Here is a 19549-nt window from a genome sequence, read left to right on the forward strand (position 1 = left end):
TTTTTTTAAATCTATTGAGAGACAGCAGGTGTCTAAAAGGTAAATAGAATCCATACTAACTTAATTGCTGCAATGTTTTGTAGCCAATTGTTACAAAAAATTGTCAGCAAGTATCTCTCTTTAAATGAACCATATTGTAAATAAATGTCACCAGAGTCTGAGTTTGCTTTCAAAATTAGTGTTAAGTGAGAATCTTGTTTACAAATACAAGTAGTTAGTCATTTCTTGTGGGCCTGTGTATTGCAAAAATTAATTTTCATCTCTTCATAAGAAAAACATTAAAATTTCAGCAACAGACTTCACAAGAAAATTGTTGAACTTAAATATTCTTTTTTCCTATGATGACAACGTCATTCACTGTACTATCCATTGGCTTTTTGGGGATCCTTACCCAAAGGATAAGGCTTTGGGGATCCTTCCTCTATTCAGTTTAACACTAGATAACAGTGCAGAGCAAATGACTGGAAGCATTTGACAAATGCAAACAAATCAAGGGTCAGTTAAATATATGGCAAATAATAAATATATGGAAATAATGTGCAAATTTTGATGCAAACAGTGAAAAAATATATTCTAATAGTCCAGATTTTCATGCCATAAAGATGATGTATCATGTAACTGATGGAATATCAAATGTTGGTAAGTATTAAACTGAACTGAATTGTCTTAATTTTACTTAACGACAACTACAATTTTGATTTTATTAAATTAATATGGCAAATTCTGTTTGGAGTTATACATACAAATTTTACTGCTATCAATAGACTGTGTTTATCCGAAGGCAGAATTTAACTGAAAATGTTTCCAAATACAATGGAAAGCCTATTCGAAGGTTTTGTCTGTCTAGATTGCTATACTGTTATGTTGTAAATCTACAAAACCCAGAACATTGTACACAGTAAAACGTAATTTTTTAGAAATTTAAAATTACTTACAAGCTGCTCAGACTTTACACTGTAGAGCTGAATGGTCTTGGCCACATTTTTTGCCACAGCTAAACTCAGGTCCGGATCAACAGCAGCCACATTTAGCTCACTGGAAGTGAAGATTACAAATCTTAATTAACAACTAAACAGTGCTGTTATTTAATTGATAAAGAATTAACTATGAATATGTAGTTATGTGGCATAGAATCATAGAATGGTTTGGGTTGGAAGGGACCTTAAAGATCATCTAGTTCCAACCCCCCTGCCCTGGGCAGGGACACCTTCCACTAGACCAGGTTGCTCAAAGCCCCATCCAACCTGGTCTTGAACATTTCCAGGGCTGGGGCATCCACAACCTCTCTGGGCAGCCTTGGTTTGGGCTACTCTGGACTCACTCCAACAGGTCCATGTCTTTCTTATGTTGGGGGTCCCAGAGCTGAACGCAGTACTCCAGGTGGGGTCTCACCAGAGCAAAGTAGAAGGGGAAAATCACCTCCCTCAACCTACTGGTCACAGTTCTTTTGATGCAGGCCAGGATACGGTTGGCTTTCTGGGCTGCAAATGCACAGTGCCAGCTCATGTCCAGCTTTTCATCCACCAGTATCCCCAAGTCCTTCTCCTCAGGGCTGCTCTCAATCCATTCTCTGCCCAGCCTGTATTTGTTCTTGGGATTGCCTCGACCCATGTGCACGACCTTGCACTTGGCCTTGTTGAACTCCATGAGGTTCACACAGGCCCACCTCTCAAGCCTGTCAAGGTCCCTCTTGGCATCCCTTCCCTCCAGCGCACTGACCGCACCACAGAGCTTGGTGTCATCAGCAAACTTGCTGAAGGTGCACTCAATCCCACTGTCCATGTTGCCAACTAAGATGTTAAACAGCACCAGTCCCAAAACCAGCCTCTGAGGAACGCCACTCATCACTGGTCTCCACCTGGACATCGAGCCATTGACTGCAACTCTTTGAATGTGACCATCCAGCCAATTCCTTATCCAGGAAGTGGTCCATCCATCAAATCCATGTCTCTCCAATTTAGAGACAAGGATGTTGTGTGGGGCAGTGTCAAACGCGTTGCACAAGTCCAGGTAGATGATGTCAGTTGCTCTTCCCCTATCCACCAACACTGTAACCCCATTGTAGAAGGCCACCAAATTTGTCAGGCACGATCTGCCCTTAGTGAAGCCATGCTGGCTGTCACCAATCACCCCCCTATTTTCCATGTGCCTCAGCATGTCAATTTAGAGAGAGTAACACATACAACCAAGTCTTTCTAAGCACCATAATTCAGTTTACAATTTAACAAGTCATTTGGGAATTTTATGTGCAGTGCTCCTATTCTAGTAAAAATGAGCAAAGTTTAGGAATGACACTTCAGTATGAAATCACTATTAGTAAGCCATTCAAAAATATTGACTGCAATTAACTACATTCAAGCTTGGCAGCAGCCTTCAAACATTACAGGTGAATACACAGTCATTCAACTCTGGAATTACATGAGCTTTGCAGAAATACCCAGGGGATGCCTTAGCTTGACACAACTAATAAGCTATGTTTTAGGCAATCCTTTATAGTAACAGAAGCCCCAAAGGATTAACAGGGAACAAATGGAAGAAGGAAAAGACTTCTAAATCACTTCCAGTATTTCTTGTTCATGGAACCCCCCAGATCGGCATTGGTTGGGGTTGCATTTATAAATGCTCTACAGAAAACAGACAAGCACAAGGACCATCATTTTGCTAGTGATGAGAGTAACCTCTCCCAAGAACTGGAGAGACACTAGGCACCCTGACATAGGAATAACCTTCCCTGAGAAATCTGCAGGGCCCCAAACATCATTAGCTAAAGGTCACTCTGGAAAACTCAGCTGAAATGTCATAATTTTCATGTCATTCTCCCTTCTCCTCTGCAAGGAGCAAAATAACATCAATAACCAAACCGATAGGCATGTTCTGAGCGTCTGCAACTCCCAGTTACAAGCAGAGTGTCAGTATTTAATATTACACACACACACACTCACATACACATACTGTGAATACTGCCCATCATTTTCAGACTGTATTAAACAGAGTAGTCATTACCAAAACCTCATGAGGCAAAATACACCATTGGTAATTTAAGCATCTCATTTTACAAATTCTACCTGGAATAGTTGTCTTTATCTATTATCTTGCTGTTTCAGTCTAACAGAATATTTACATCAGGTATTATCACTTGCAGCCAAGCAACTATCATCCTCCGTTTGACACAGTCAGTATAGTTAAGATATCAGACATTTACAATAAGTGTGAAGTTTCTCTTCCTGATGTTTTATAAACTTAAACAGTAAAACTTAAATTAAAATGTCAGTTATTCCAGAAAAACAAAATACAGAAGATAAATAATAAAATTTATAATAAATTATAAATAAAAATAAAGAGGTGATTATCCTGCTGTATTCAGCGTTGGTGCGGCCTCACTTTGAGTACTGTGTGCAGTTCTGGGACCCCCAAACAATTTAAGAAGGTTGTTAAGGTACTTGAATGTGTCCAGAGGAGGGCAACAAAGCTGGTTAAAGGGCTGGAAGGAATGTCCTATGAGGAGCAGCTAAGGACTTTGGCTTGTCTAGTTTGGAGAAAAGGAGGCAGAAGGGCGCTGCTCTCTACAGCTTCCTGAGGTGGGGAAGTGGTGAAGGAGGTGCTGAGCTCTTCTCCCTGGTATTCAGTGATAGGACGCATGGCAGTGGTTCAAAGCCATACTAGGGGAGGTTTAGAGTGGATGTTAGGAAGTATTTCTTTACCAAGAGGGTGGTCATACACTGGAACAGGCTTCCTAGCGAGGTGGTCAATGTCCCATGCCTGTCAGTGTTTAAGAGGCATTTGGACAATCCCCTAAATAACATGCTTTAACTTTTGGCCAGGCAGAATTTTTTCATTGGTCAGGCAGTTGGACTAGATGATCATTGTAGGTCCCTTCCAACTGAAATATTTCATTCCATTCCATTCCATTCCATTCCAAACCCTGACTTAATTTTTACACTAATGAGTTTTATAACTAAAGAGTAATCAACCTTTTACTGCTAAGGAAGTCTCAGTTCTAAAATTGCAACTTATGAGGAAAAACATGTCAAAGATTACATTTTGCAATGTATTATACGTGCATACCTGGCTATAGTTTTAATGATGCTGTCAAGCTCATCAGAAGAAGGAGGATTCCGACCTCCAGGAGGGAAGACAAGATTGATGGGGTCAAAGAGTCGAGATAAGGATTTTGACAAATAAGCAGCTTCATATTGTTGCAGTGAATCTTTCAAGGCCTTCTCTGGACTGTGGGTATAAGACAAAATTACTACATTTTAATTTAAAATACACAATAGCATTGAACCTTTCCAGACCATACAAACTTCACAGTATTGAACCTGCTTTTTCTTCTACTCTTTAAACATAAGCACTCAGAAAGATTTTAATAGTGTATAACATCTTGCTTTTCACTTGAACCAAGTAACTAGTCAGGGAGCTATTCTGTGTAGTTCAATACATTTCTTGGCACTTTCTGTAAGACCAGTGTAGAATCCCTAATTCAAGGTGTTCTTGAAACAAACAGTGCTAAAAATATCTGCAAAATATCAGCAAGATATCCAGAACTGCAATGAAATACCTTTTTATATTCACATATTTCATTAGCAGATAGCTTGTACTCAATTGTACATTAAAAAAAAAAAAATTATCTCCTGGTATATGTATGCATATAGAAAGCTTCAAATACACAGACTTGCCTTAAATTTACCTTTAATAAGCCTCAGTCTTTAGTATTTCTATTTGTGAAAATGAGTAGGCAGTAGCTCTCTCAAACATTTTACCTCATTGTCAGAAGTTTGGTGAACTTTTTACTTTGCTTCCATTGAAGTCAATACATGTCCCACTGACTGCTCAGGAACATATTTAAGCCAATACAAATCTCACCTAAAATATTCATTCTATCTTACATAAGTCTAGAAGTCCTAATAGACTTGATGAACCTGTTTCAGTTTGGTCTTTCTGATATCTACCACTCAGATCATGTTTATTCTACTATGTATAAACATAAAAACTGTGAATCATAACAAACTGAACATTTGTCACACTCCAATGATTGCAATATCATTAAGAGAAAGGTACTGCTGTAATCACAACACATACAAAACTGAATTTTCATCATTCTGCTTTTTTTACACCCAAAGAGACAAAAAGATAAAACTAGTTCCAAAGTCAGGGACTTTGTGAAAGAGAAGACAATCCAACACTGTTAATTATACAACCTAATGAAAATCCTAAAGGTCTAAAGTAGTATTAAAGCAATAACTGCAAGAGGAAAAAAAAGCCTTTAAAATTTTCCCGCTCTGACAATTTGAATAACACTAAGTTCTTAAAAATACTCTCTTTTCTTGCAGGGTGCAAAGCTTTACATTTTATTGCCTTAGAGTTCATAGTACATACTCATAATCTTGGTTTTTTTGCATGAATATGTCCTGTGTATCTTCTTCCATTTGTTGTAGTTCAGCAAAGAGATCAGTAGTTCCACTTGTGTTAAAATTCCTCTGAATATTTTGACTATATTGTTGCAGGCGCTTCCACAAGTCATTATAAAGCCTCAGTAATTTAGGGTATTCTCCTTCAAAAGCTTGTTTCAAAAACATAGATGCTGCAAAATAAAGCAGTAAGCAATATGCATTGCTAAGTTCAAACTAATTTTTTGATTCGTATAAACAACCTGTATCCTTGCATTTATATTAATGAATGATATACAATGTTATCCTATCTTTAATATTAATCACGTAATAATTTAATTAATTTCAAAGTGGCATGCACTATCACATTAAATGCAGTTGACAAAGGTATGTATCTAAAGCACCAGCATAAAATCCACAACTGGAAGACTGGACATGGAAAACTTTATATAATAAAGATATTAATCCTGGGTGTGAAATGTTCGGTATCAAAATTAATTATTACTATTATCATTCATTTAAGGCTAAAGCGTGATTAGAACTCTCTAAATCTAGAGATTTGCTAACAACAGCTTGATGGGGGAAAAGTGTGGGGCTGTGCAACTTTGAAGATACCCATTTAAAACAGACAAAGATAACTTCTATGAGCCAAAGTCTTAAGAAATACAATGAGGGAAGCATATGCTTTTACACACACTTCTTAAAACCAGGTACCTAAAATGAAATTCCTAAACTTCTCAAATAAAGAATGACAAAGCCAGCAGAAAAATGAGCATTACTTTCAGCCTTGAAAGGCTTGCCACAAGTAACCGGAAATGAAACAAATGTACAACTGTTTTAGCAACTGATGTTAATCTTGATCTAACATCACTCATACTTCATGGATTTCCCATTACATTAGGAGATTAACACTGTTCCATTCATTCGTAGGTTTTTCGGGTTCCAGACATCTGCCCCATTTCAACCAGCCTATCCTTTCAACTCAAATACATCCTAATTTTTTTATACTGGAGGATTCACATTTATTATCAAACACAGAGATATTTTAGGTCACAAAGCTATGTTTATAAAGACTGACAAAATGCAAGAGTTCCCTTTCTTCTGAAATGTTGATTGATCTTATTAACTGATGTCACAATTTTACAATCTTAAAACCGAGTGCTGAATACAGGTAGCACATATTTGGTTTGAACATATGAGATTCCTGGTATGTAGATACTGCTGTTGAAGTAATGCGTAAGGCAAACAGTAAAACTAATATGTTTTAACACAAGATGAATAAATTTACTTCTGGGATCATCTAGTTACATAGCAACCACTGAACAGGAATCAACCAGCTAGTTCCTCAAAATTATATTACTGCTATAATGCCTAACAGGACCAAATTTTGAAAGGCCAATGCAATAGCTGAGTTCGCAAAGATAAATGCAAATCTAATGCACTTTATCTGTATGTGCAAAAGACTATATACACTGTACACAAACATGAAAGATATATTTATGAAAGCACCAAACTCACCTATGATCCAATTGCATGCTGCATTAGTGTGTACTGGTAATAATACTGTCTTATGTTTATACATGTTTTTTATTTAATATTCCTTGATTATATCTGCTATTTATGTATTACGTATGTACAGAATATTGTGTATAGTCAGAACACCAGCCATTTATCTATATTTAGACAAGACACAATTTTGAAGAAACTCAACTCCTATTTATAAAGGTATCCAAAAATGGCTAAAATCAGATTTTTACAACTAATCAGTGTTTAACAAGAAAAGACTGTTAGACTTGCTCTTTAAAATCAAATTACTATTTTTAAATTTGGCAAACCCATTTGCTTTGGAAAGTATAATGTACCATTCCAAACATTTTTACCTCAACATACAGTTGCAAAAATATGTTTTTGTTATTAGATAATGACTACTTAATGAAGCAGAAAATATTTCTTTCTGAAAATTCAACCATAGTTTAGGAGGATCAACCTGTTTGGTTACAAAACCAAGAAGTTTTAAATTCACAGACCCCACAGTGAGTGAACCGCTGCTATAGTTCTAGTAGAGAAGATAATGAGCAAAGGGCTTACTGAAATGAGAGATTCAAAATAACTATAGAACACATTACAAATCATTGGTACTGAATACTTACAGTCTGTTGCTGACTGAAACTGAGAGGAAAGTGTCTGAGTTACTGCAGTCCAAAATTTGTACAAAATATCAGACTGGCGATCCTGATGGCAAGGGACAAAAGAAATACAAGTTTCAAAACTCTCTTTTCAAAGATTCTTAAACAAGGCAAATGCTTCCAGTCAAAGCTGTTCTACCATCAGTGAGAATAAAACTAAGTAAAAGAATTCTGAGAGGTTTTCCTCAAGTTTAAAGCTAGGAAAAAATGTTGAGGAATACAAAAATAAAAGCTTCAGTCTTCTCTCAAATGGAATATTTTCCTTCAAGCCTGAGAGAAATGCTCCCAGCTCTCTTAGGTGCATGAGTGTAGACTGAAGCAGCACACCTCAGGAGCTGTGTTAGAAAATCTCTTTGCATTGCAATGACCTTCTCATTCCGCGGGCGTTCTCATGCTGGCTATATCCCAGCAATTATTGTTACTGCCATTACAACATGCTTGCAAACACTGACCAGGGACCAAAAGCAGTGCATGCTGCTCTGCTTCCCACAGTACAGTTTCTTTTTTCTAAAAACATAAACCACATGAAAATACAGTGAACTTCACAGTTGACTCTTCACCACCTTATGTCAACAGGGCTTGCTGTCAGAAGTGGAAACAAGGTAGGATATTCTTGCAAAAAAGACATACAAGAAATGGCAGGCTGTTTCCTTACTCCCCCCAACATCTTGCACTTATGCTCAAGCATTAAAGCATGACTTTGTTTTCTCTCTTTTGCTTTCTTTCTGTCTGTGTGTTTGAGGTAGAAAAAAATTACAGGAGATGACAATGGGTATCCTTGTCCTGCCCACTAGTTAAATACTTGGAAGGCTGTCCAGTGTTTTTATGGGAAGGGGAAGCTGACTCTGGACAGAATGGTTTTCTTCATTGCATGGTATAGATGGAATGTATTGACCCTACTGTATAAATGAACCAGTCTGACCAAATCACTATAGTAATGATAATCAGCAAAAAGTGCTCAGAATGAAAAAGTGAAACAGCCAGCAGTGATGACAAATGTCAGCAATTCTAAGGATCTTATGCTGACACTTGGCTGTTTCTATCCTGAGTTAACTCTGAAACATCCAAGGTTTTAAATCAAACTACAACATTCACAGCTAAAGATGGGTTTAAGCAAAGGGCTTAACACTGAAATCACTATCAAAGAGGGATGCATTTTCTCAGCTTTCCTTTTGGCATTGCCAGTGACTCTGCTATGAGAAAAATGAAAAAAAAAAAAAAACCCAACCAACCAACCCTAGTTCTTGTTAATAACACAAGCCCTTTTAAAGTGTCAGTTCAACTTCTGCACTGCCCAGCACCACAAAAAGGAGGAGATTAGCTATCAAATATAAAAGTCCAGCTACTCCAAACTGAATTACTACTTAAGATGACAAAGGAAGAAAGAATGCACTCTATTCACTTGCATTGGCAATAACATGCAAAGCAATGAAGGTGTTTAGAATGTCATCCATTAACAGGGTCCACTGCATCCCACTTGAAGATCTGGTCATTGAAAGACTGCAAGTTCAAGCTCAAGTTTCAGTTCTAAAACTCTCATCTTAAAGAATTTATATAAAACCTGAAATCAAAGGTACACTGAGAGATCTAAAAATTAAAAAACAAACAAACAAACACCCCCCCCCAACAATAATCAGACAGAATGCTTTCACAAATTCTGAGAGTAGATGAGGAATCCATCCAACCCTACTCCTTATCTCTAAAGATATTCAAAGAAAGATAAAATTTATAGGCCATGTGTTAAGAATTGACAGAGAATATCTTTTATGTTGTTGGACTCATATTTGTAAAATATATGAGAATTAACATAGAATACTAAAATAAACTGGCATGTAGAATCTCATTTTTGACTGCTTGAGGACACTGATGGATTTAGAAACTGAAGTAACTTACTTTATAGCTATGCTTGTCTTTTCTGTAAAATTGTACTTGATTTTCATAAATGGGCAAAGTAAAATTATAATATTAGACAATGATTCAGAAGATGCACTGCAAAAAATATCTTTGGGTTTTTAGTAGATTTATTACAATAGCATAAACATGAAATTACTCAGTTCTTCTCACAGTTTCACATTTAAAACATGAAAATTACCATAAAACAAATGGCCTTTCACATCAACTATAGAGGAAATTAATTAGTTTTCATGTTCTCTATTCCAACCTGGAACAATGTTTGCCTATTCAGCATGGTAACTCAATTCAATTTCTAAATAATCTAATGGAGGTGGAAAAATACTTACAGAGCACTTTCAAACAACTTTTTTTCATTACTGTAATCACCATCTACACCTCTGTCATAGTCTCAGCAGAAAATACAATGATTAAAGGGTCTTGAAAACAAACTTGCACAACGTCCCTCCACATCAACATTTCTATCTTAATTGTCAGATTCAAGATGGTGACAAATAATAGCAACATACATGTGATGACATTTAATGTTTTTTGTGAAAATACATAACTTTTGCATATACCCATATATATACATATATAATATATACATATGTAGTCATGTAAACATTTGCATAGTAGCCACAGCTGTACCAATAGCTTGTGTCTTCTGACCCAGGCAAATGGTGCTCACAGAATGGTGTACAGAATTTTGTAGTGAAGAAGGCCCTCACCTCTGGGCTAACCAACTGTATTATGTATGAGGAGAAACAGAGGGGAAAAGCTACATGGCAAATTCAAATAACATTTCATACTGATTGACTACTCAGTCAAAAATGTTTAGGGGAAAAAATTATTAATGCTCCAGTTTTGGACCAACTAAAAACACTATCTACAGAGTCATTACTGGTTGCTTCTATAATGTAAGACAGGATATTTCATTTTGTCCATTGTTGAGCTGCAGTCACTCTGCAGGGGAAATATAGCTGCTGATTAACAGCACACAAAAGACCATGTAAGAGTTTGTGGCAGGAACTAGAGCATACTGTTGCCTACATGTACACCAGGGGGCATTTAGGTGGGTGGACTGTAGCTACCAAAATTGGAATACAGCAAGGCATTAGCATTAGATACTCCTGCTGGAGTAAAAAGTACCATATGCAACCATGAGCATCCAGAACCATTTACTTGTTTTGTTTAAATCTGTAATTTCTTTTTCTTGCACATTAACTCAATATATTATATTTTAAGAACTTTTAAATATCTCACTGCTTAGTTTTTAAATAATGTATTCTAATAGAGGTTACATCTGTGCCTGTAGATCACAATAGAAACTATAATTTATTTAAAATATAATGTGCAATTCCATTTGACAATAATCAATACTAGAAAATGACACAAAAAGGAGAAGCAAAAAGCGCGTTTTTCTCCAGCTTAGCAGGAGATTAAAGGAATGTCCCTCTCCTTGTACTGGACAACTTCTTTAAGGACTTAAGAAGATAGGCAGGATGAAGGTGTAAGAGGAAAAGGCAGTACTGCTTGCCTGAAATGTACACAGCAAATCTACTGGCTCATCTTATTGTAATGGAAAGTTTATAAGCCTTCCCCTATGCTTCCTATAGCACTGTAAGCAACATCACACAGTATCAGAAAGTAACTGCTCTTTTGGGCCCTTCACTTTCAGAAAATGTCATCTAGCTAAAATTGCATTCTTGTCATCTTATGATCTGTAGAGTGTAAGTAACGAATTTGGTCCTTCTCTACACTTACACCAAATATCCTCAGTGGTAGACAATGTATGGGAGCATTGGGTACATCCATATTAGTGATTCAATGTGTAGAAGAGATTCTTTTCAGTGCAAATCTATGTTGTGTCTATACTTGTTGTCTTGCAGAACACAAGTGTGCTAGCAGACTAACTTCCACTATTCAAGGAATACACTACCTCATCATTAGCTTAAAAAGAACAACTTCTGCAATTAAATAGCTTTTTGCAGCATATCATCATATTTTTTGTAACAGAAGCCACAAGGATGTACTAATATTTTTATCAATTAATATTCTGAGACTTTAAATTGGGAATTTTCCATTTCTCTTGCTTCTGAAAATGAAACAAAATTGGAAGATGTTAAATTACTCACACCCCCTCCAAAATAAAAATGCTGGCTTTGAAATCGAGTCACAAGCAGATTAACATCTTGTGATACAATCCCTTGTAGCAGGAGCAGCTGACAAGATGAGTAATGAACTGCATCCGATTATCTTTTCAGCTCTGTGGCAATCATTTTCCAACAGCTTCCTATTCCATAACCAACAACACTGGAAAAAGGTCACCATTCTCTCATATTTCCCCCCCCCATCAGTGTATGTGTTTAATAATGCAGAGAACACATAAACCTTTGGAAGTTAAGAGGTCTGGTACTGTTATCTGGGGCAAAACTGTTTCAGGTGCATATTGCATATATAGAAATCCTACATAAAACATCCATAGCTAATTTAAAGTGTCCCAGAAGGGAATTATTACACTTTAGCATATAATATAATGCTATTTCCTCTTTTCATGCAATATGTTTCTTCGACAAAAGAACCTTAACTGTAATTGATGGTATCTAAAACTCAGGACAGGCAAGATTCAGGTTGACATATACATATTTTCCCCATCATGCAATACAGCTGAATTAAATCTATGAACATTAATTGCAAGCAACTGTAGGACTATAATGGTAAAACGGAATTTTCCCCCCAAAGCAGATACATTTAACTCAGCATTTTTGAGTTGATGGTACTATCTGTTTGCAGCTTTATTTTGATCTCACAGCAGAGAAAATCTGCACATAAATCAAAATCTGCACCACTACAAAATGGCTTGGAGGTTAAGATCAGCCATAGAACTGGCTATTTTTTCATAAAAATCTGCTGTGAAAATGCTCCTATACCTAAACTACACTTCCATAAACTAATAATCTACCAACCCAAACTGGTAATTAAAAATACCATTGCTGCTGTTCCTGTGCCCAGTGACCACTTCATTCTCCAGAACTGATACAGCTAAGCAGGGACTCAAACGATGTAGTAGCCCCTACACAACTCCTTGGGCGGTGCAAGACTGCTTACATCTGTCTTCCTCTTGTCAATTCTTTGCTTTCAGAAATGAACTGAACAACTGCCCAGTAACATAAACTAGGGCAACCCTCTGCTGTTCCAACCTGCTGGACAGCTGGCCAGAAGCAGGGGAATAGAAAGATGCTTTTGAAAGACATATGGACTATAAGCACTTAGCTACTTTTGAAAAAGTTATTCCTAGGGAATCCACTTGCATCTGTGTAGAGTAAAATAGAAAAACACAACAATCAGATTCCAGTCTGGCCCATCCACTATAATTTTACCCTTTCTCATACTGTTTAAAAATTCAGTACTCAGTCACACATACTATTTACATAGGAAATACTTGCTCATGGAAATTACACACATAAATCAGACAAAAAAATGTCCGGCAGGCTAGACCACAAACGGCAATGAATTTTCTCAACAGTTAGGCTAACTTTATTGTGCACCTGAACTGGACAAAGATCATTAGTATAAGCCATAATTCAACAAAGTTTACCTTTATTAGAATAACAGATGCAGGCAGTCTGTTTGACTGTCATGGTATACCTTATTTATGTGAAATTAAGAATGTGCTTAAGTGCTTTGCTGAATCAGGGCCATAATCAACAATCAGCAAAAAATGCATTCACCTTGTATAACTATTGCGTTTCAACTATTACTATAAAGTTACTATTGTCAATACGCTGCACAGACAGTAATACTGTGCAACTTCCCTACAAGAGAGAGTTTTTTAGATAAAACAAGAATGTGTGATAGTACTGAATAATGATAGTGCCAGGAGACATTTGGACAGTGCTGGTTCATCCTGCTCTCTGTCCCAGCTCAAGAAAGCCAAGTCAAACATAGGCTTGTGCATTCTAGGTGAACACAAACTAGCTATCTGTATTTTAAGGTAAGGTTCTCTTAAGTAAATCATTCTGTTGTCTTTCCCCAATAATACAAGCATGATAAGTGTGAAAATTTAATATTCTAATGGCAAAAGTTTAACGCTTTTGCTAGTCTAGGACAGAAAAGGTCTACTTTTAGTAAATGCCAAATTCAAAGCAGCCAACTGGCCTTTTAGGCAGAGATTTTAAGGTAGAAGTCAAGAGAATCACAGAATGGTTGAGGTTGGGAGGGACCTCTGGAGGTCATCTGGTCCAACCCCCTGCTTGAGCAGGGTCACGTAGACTAGGTTGCCCAGGAACGTGTCCAGGCAGCTTTTGTATATGTCCAAGGATGGAGACTCCACAACCTCCCTGGGTAACCTGTTCCAGTGCTCAGTCACACTCACAGTGCAAAAGGTGTTTCCTGATGTTCAGAGGGAACCTCCTGTGTTTCAGTTTGTGCCCATTGCCTCTGGTCCTGTCAAATGGGCACCACTGAGAACAGCCTGGCTCTGTCCTCTCTGCACCCTCCCTTCAGGTATTTATATACATTGATGAGACCCCCCTGAGCCTTTTCTTCTCCAGGCTGAACAGTCCCAGCTCTCTCAGCCTTTCCTCGTAGGAGAGATGCTCCAGTTCCTTCATCTTTGTGGCCCTTTTTTGGACTCTCTCCAGTGTGCCCACATCTCTCTTGTACTGGGGAGCCCAGAACTCAACACAGTGCTCCCTGTGTGGCCTCACCAGTGGTGAATAATGGGAAGGATCACCTCCTCAATCTGCTGGCAATACACTGCTTACTGCAGCCCAGGATACTCTTCACCTTCTTTGCCACAAGGGCACATTACTGGCTTATGTTCAACTTGGTGGCCACCAGGACCCCCAGGTCCTTTTCTGCCAAGCTGCTTTCCAGCTGGGTGGCCCCCAGCATGTACTGGTGCCTGGGGTTGTTCCTCCCCAGGTGCAGGACTTGGCACTTCTCCTTGTTGAACTTCATGAGGTTCCTGTCAGCCCATTTCTCCAGCCTGCTGAGGTCCTGCTGGATGGTAGCATGACCCTCTGGACCATCAGTCACTCCTCCCAGTTTTGTGTCATCAGCAAACTTGCTGAGGGGACATCCTGCCATCCAGATCATTAATGAAGGTGTCAAACAGGACTGGACCCCGTATTGATCCCTGGGGTACACCACTAGTTACTGGCCCCCAGCTAGACTTTGTGCCACTGATCACCACCCTCTGGGCCTGGCCATTCAGCTGGGACATTCATGAGCAACCTTATGTTCATAAAAAGCTGAGTTTCAGAACTTCAAAAAGAGGGCTGTTACAGCACACAGTGCAACTGAGAGAGACTGCAGATTTAACCATCTTCTATGCAATGACTGGTGGTAAGGAAAGGATTCAGATCAGTATTCTTTTATTGGTATGGAATGAACAGCAGGTAAAAAACCATTTATACTTGCATATTAAATTTTTTTTTTATTCAGTAGTCTTTATATCTTTAGTGCATTGTATTATAGCATGTATGCAGACTTGTTAATATTGTGAAGCAACATTATTACCCAGCTGTATGGATTTGAAATTTAGATTAATGTTGTCTGTTTGCAGGATTACAAGATTATCTTTGATGGAGAAAAGTACAGGCTGACAGAATCCATGTGCTAAACCCCTTCCCACTTATTCACATGAAAGTGACTTGATTTCACAGTTCAAAAAGTATAACCCATTTTCACTAATAGCTACTAGTAAGTTAATAAACCACTGAACAATAGTGGGCTGAGTAACAGTACCATGAGAGCAAAGATATTTGAAGATCTGCATTCACTGTTACTCTACAATAATATTAATGCCACAGCCTGCAAAACCGATTTACAGTCTCCTCAAACATAAAAACAGAACAGCTTACCTCATTTTTAAAAAACATACTGAACTACTAATTAACTTTGCTATTAATGAAATGAAATCTCTTGAGCTCTGTTCTTAATATGACTATTTAGTATCTGACATTAAATCTAAATTCAAGGAATAAGAATGAAAGTACCTCCCTTTTTCAGTATTAGACAAGAATGCAAGAAGATGCTGAAAAGACATATATTTATTTTTACAAATGTCTCTATTTCCTCCACACTGTAAATTTAGAACTTAATGAGTATAATTTCCCATCTGTGAATTATCATATTTGTGTGTGTGTCTAAAATAGCTATTTCTAACATTCAAATAATAAATCTGACCCACTGATTCTAAACTGGCTCCCACTTCATGACAATCACTTCCAACTTATTTTTCCCTGTAGAAATTTTGATACTTTGAGTAGAATGTGAAAAACATCTTTATTGTGAAGCCTCTTTGAAATGTAAAACAATATAGTGAATATTACGATGCAGCTAGTTGCTGCAGGCTCCTGAAATCAGGCTTTGCATACTAATACATACAGTGTTTTCTATTTGTAATCAAAGGCTCCACCATAAAGAAATACGGGACTTGCGAACATTGCTCTAAAAACAGGAGACATTTAAAGGACAGCCTAAATATTTTTTCCACCAATAAAGCAACAATGCAAATGATTTAACAATTTTGTACGGCAAGATCTTATGGGACAGAAATAAGGAAATCTATTTGCACTATTTCTATAGCAACATAATTGCCAAATGCTAGACTGTGAACAAAAAGACATCATCCTCAGTAGTGCAATTAATCAGTAAAGAAAGACAAATTCCAAGTGTGTTTTCAATAAAGCTTTTCCATCTTCTCAAAGTAGTCAAGATTAAATTTCTTAAAAGAACACTGCATTTAAATTTCTAATGTTGTCTACATTATACATTGCAGGTCAATAGATGTCAATAAATGACACCATGATTTTAAAAATGACCTTGATTTTTTTGTTTTACTGCAGGGCATAGAATTTCATTACACTGAGTTGATCAGTTTATACCCAAGGTGTAATAGTTTCTAGATTTCCAGCAATGGTGCAACATTTTAAAAAGGACTCTTTATGCAGCTGACAAAAGAAACAAACCCTGTTTTTTTAAAGAAATATAACCTTCTTAACTAGAAAATAAAGTTAAGACTGTGCATTTTCCCGATTAGAATATTAGAATTCTTAAATGATTACTCAGAAAAACTAATTTTTAGGAATAAAAATACTTGGGTCTTAAACAGTGTCCTGTATCTCCAAAACTGCTTAAAACATTAATTAATCCTCCCATATTCCTGCAAGATATGTATCAGCTAGAAGTAAATGAATTTAGTGTTTCCAAAAGCCAGTAACTACCCAAGGGACCTGACAGCTTTCTTCTATCCAGAGAACTGATTTAGTTTGTACACCAGCAATTCAAACTACACTTTCACCTTGACTACTACATACCCCATCCAAGGATGAAAGGGTGGTTTGTTACCACATCCACTCAGCCTGCAGTTGTTCAGGTAAGATTGACAAGAACAATGATAAGAGGCGGCACTTCTAGTAAATGCATTTCTTCTCGAATAGCAAGCTGACTGAAAACCAACTGATTTAATAATTTTCAATCATCACTGAACTGCAATTTGCACAAACCCCAACAAACCATAAATGAAAAAGAACAAAGGTCATTATAACCTACTAACCCATGCAACCTCCACACCATCCCTTTTATTTACGGCTGCACATTTCTGTCAGAGAAAGTTCTAGAGAGAATGCAGTGTCATTAGAAAACCATTGCACAGGCTCTGACCCTCCCATTTGAATCAGAATCAAATTACTTCTAGCATGGCTGTCTGAACACACTGATCCATTCAAAACTAGAATCAGGACTGTTAACTGGTAAGACCTTTTTAGTTTTTTAAGAGAGGCCTCAAAAAATCTTGCAACTGAATTCAGCAGGACAATTTGTATGTTTGAAATAAAGAGCATCTTTGGTATTTTGGGATCAAAAACCTGCTCATTCACCTGTGTTTAGATCTCCACAAAGTACCTTGTTACTGCTTAAATAATAAACAGAAACTACAGTAGAAATAATATGCAAGTAATCCAATTCTGTTTCTACAAAAAAAAATACTGGAAAATAAATCACATACTTGTAGGTGAAAACCAGATTATTTTCTGAACTCACATAAGGCAGTAATTAGATTATTTTTCATTTCTTCCCACTTGGGATTATTTTTTAATTGGGTCAACTGAATGTGAATATGTGACGTTAGATGTGAATAATTTCAAAACAGCAACATATTTTAACAAGTTTCGACAGGAAGGAGAAATAAGAAGGTGAAATGTAAGTACACTTTGGGCAATAAACATTTATATTTTCCATTTATTTTCTTTATCTTATGTAATGATGAGGACATTTCCTTCTGTATTGTTAACACCTCATATTGCCAGTGTTGACAACTCAGGAAAATAGACTGCTTACTCACCAAACGTTCATCAGGAGAGGCAATGATAAGAGCCCTCCATAAAGTACATAATAACACTCCCTACAACTCCCAGCTCACTTTTTTATCCAGAGGCTTATGTAAATGACAGGGTTTGCGGTGTGCCTTAGCTGCGAACAAGCCGGACATCAGCAGATCAAAGGTGATCAAGGGCATATCTGGCCTCTCACAGGGAGTCCCCTTCTGCCCAGCGGAGAGACCCCAGCTCACCCTTTCTATAGACCACCCCAAAACACCCTACAAAATGATTTGCTGCTTTTAAGGTTGCTTCTCACTTTGCAGAACTGTTCGCTCATGCCTATGTAGGAGTGAAGGACTCAAAATAGATGAGGATCAGAGATCATTTTCAACTCTTTTACAAGGGGCTTAGAGGGATTCTTATCTCTAATTAGGAAGGTGGCTGTCACAGAAAGATATGTTCTACTGCGACTTACACTGTAGTCAATTGTAGTTTAGGTATTAAAACAGCTGAGGCAGGATTAGTCACTACACATTGAAAGAGAGGAGCAATAAAGCAGAACAAACTGGAGTAACCTATTAGCTCTCTGAAGGTGAATTAAGCAATTGAAAGAAGTGATATAAATAACCAGTCATTAGGCGAACAAAAATATCAATTTTACATTATTTAAATCTTATTTGTAATTTTAATTTTTACCCTCAACATTATGAAAATAATAACCCTACCTTTAAAAAAAATTATAAAATTAAATCTCTATTCATTTCCCCCAAAACTAGAAATCAGAACTTAATGAATTCTGAATCCTTTTAGCCTTGCTCCTCAACTAAAATCTAGTCATTAAAGGCCTTCTTCATTAGATAAAACCACAAAAATGTCCACTCAGCCTTAAAAGAAATGTTTCTCCTTTAAATATCTTGTAGATCTTTTTCTGAAATTAAATCTGTAATTTTAACATTTACAGATTAAAAATTAATCTATAGTTCATTACTAGTATGACATGTAAAGGTTTTTACAATGTATATAAGTGCACGATTTCTTTTCAAAATTACATTCATTTCATATTGTGGCAAAGAAAAAATACCAAAAGCTAGATCTGCAAAGAGAAGGAGTGGAAAAAAGTGCAGTGTAAATTTAATCTCCACAATCTTCCATGATACTCATGTAAGCCCGGGTATGTCACTTAACTCTTGGCCACATCTAATCATGGAAAAATTTGTAAGTGAATTCTGTAAGAAAAACCATCGTGTAGAAAAGATGCAGATATTGTCATTGCCCTCCTGCTGAACTCCAGTATTTATAAACCTTACAAGTTCTGTGCCTCAGTTTCTCCATCTGTCAGATTTTTGTTTTGTTTCCTTTTTTTTTTTTTAAACAGAGAGGGTTTGTGAATCCTTTAATTAATTAGCTAGTGGTTTTAAAACTACATTTTTGGATACAACATGATACAACACTACTAAATATTATTATGATAACAGGTAATTAGAAGGCCAGAAAGCACATGTTTGAGATCATAATTAGAAAAAAATGCAGGCTGTGCTATCTGTGAAGAGAAAGACATAAAAATCCCCAATGGAAAAGAATGATTGGAAAAAAAACCAAAAAAAACACCCAAACCACAAAACACACAAGTAGCTTCCTTGCTATTAAAGGACTTGTGCTTTAAAAGGGCTGGGTCTCCTCCTCTCTTATGCTTCCTAGGATGATACTTCCACTGCAGTAATCAAAACAAGGAAGCAGATGGACAGGCAAAGTGGTA

General features: G+C 36.9%; 1 protein-coding gene across 1 annotated transcript in view; it reads right to left on the minus strand.

Moving 5' to 3' along the window:
• COG5 (component of oligomeric golgi complex 5) overlaps positions 1 to 19549 on the minus strand; it is a 193147-nt gene that overhangs the window by 45174 nt on the left and 128424 nt on the right. Inside the window, exons 11-14 of the mRNA XM_075024853.1 lie at positions 7538 to 7619; positions 5377 to 5581; positions 4066 to 4227; positions 936 to 1035 (exon numbers count right to left, since the gene is read on the minus strand). Coding sequence (XP_074880954.1) covers positions 936 to 1035; positions 4066 to 4227; positions 5377 to 5581; positions 7538 to 7619 — 549 coding nt within the window. The remainder of the gene's footprint in view (positions 1 to 935; positions 1036 to 4065; positions 4228 to 5376; positions 5582 to 7537; positions 7620 to 19549) is intronic.

Source organism: Buteo buteo, chromosome 4, assembly GCF_964188355.1.
Source record: "Buteo buteo chromosome 4, bButBut1.hap1.1, whole genome shotgun sequence".
Classification (NCBI taxonomy): domain Eukaryota; kingdom Metazoa; phylum Chordata; class Aves; order Accipitriformes; family Accipitridae; genus Buteo; species Buteo buteo.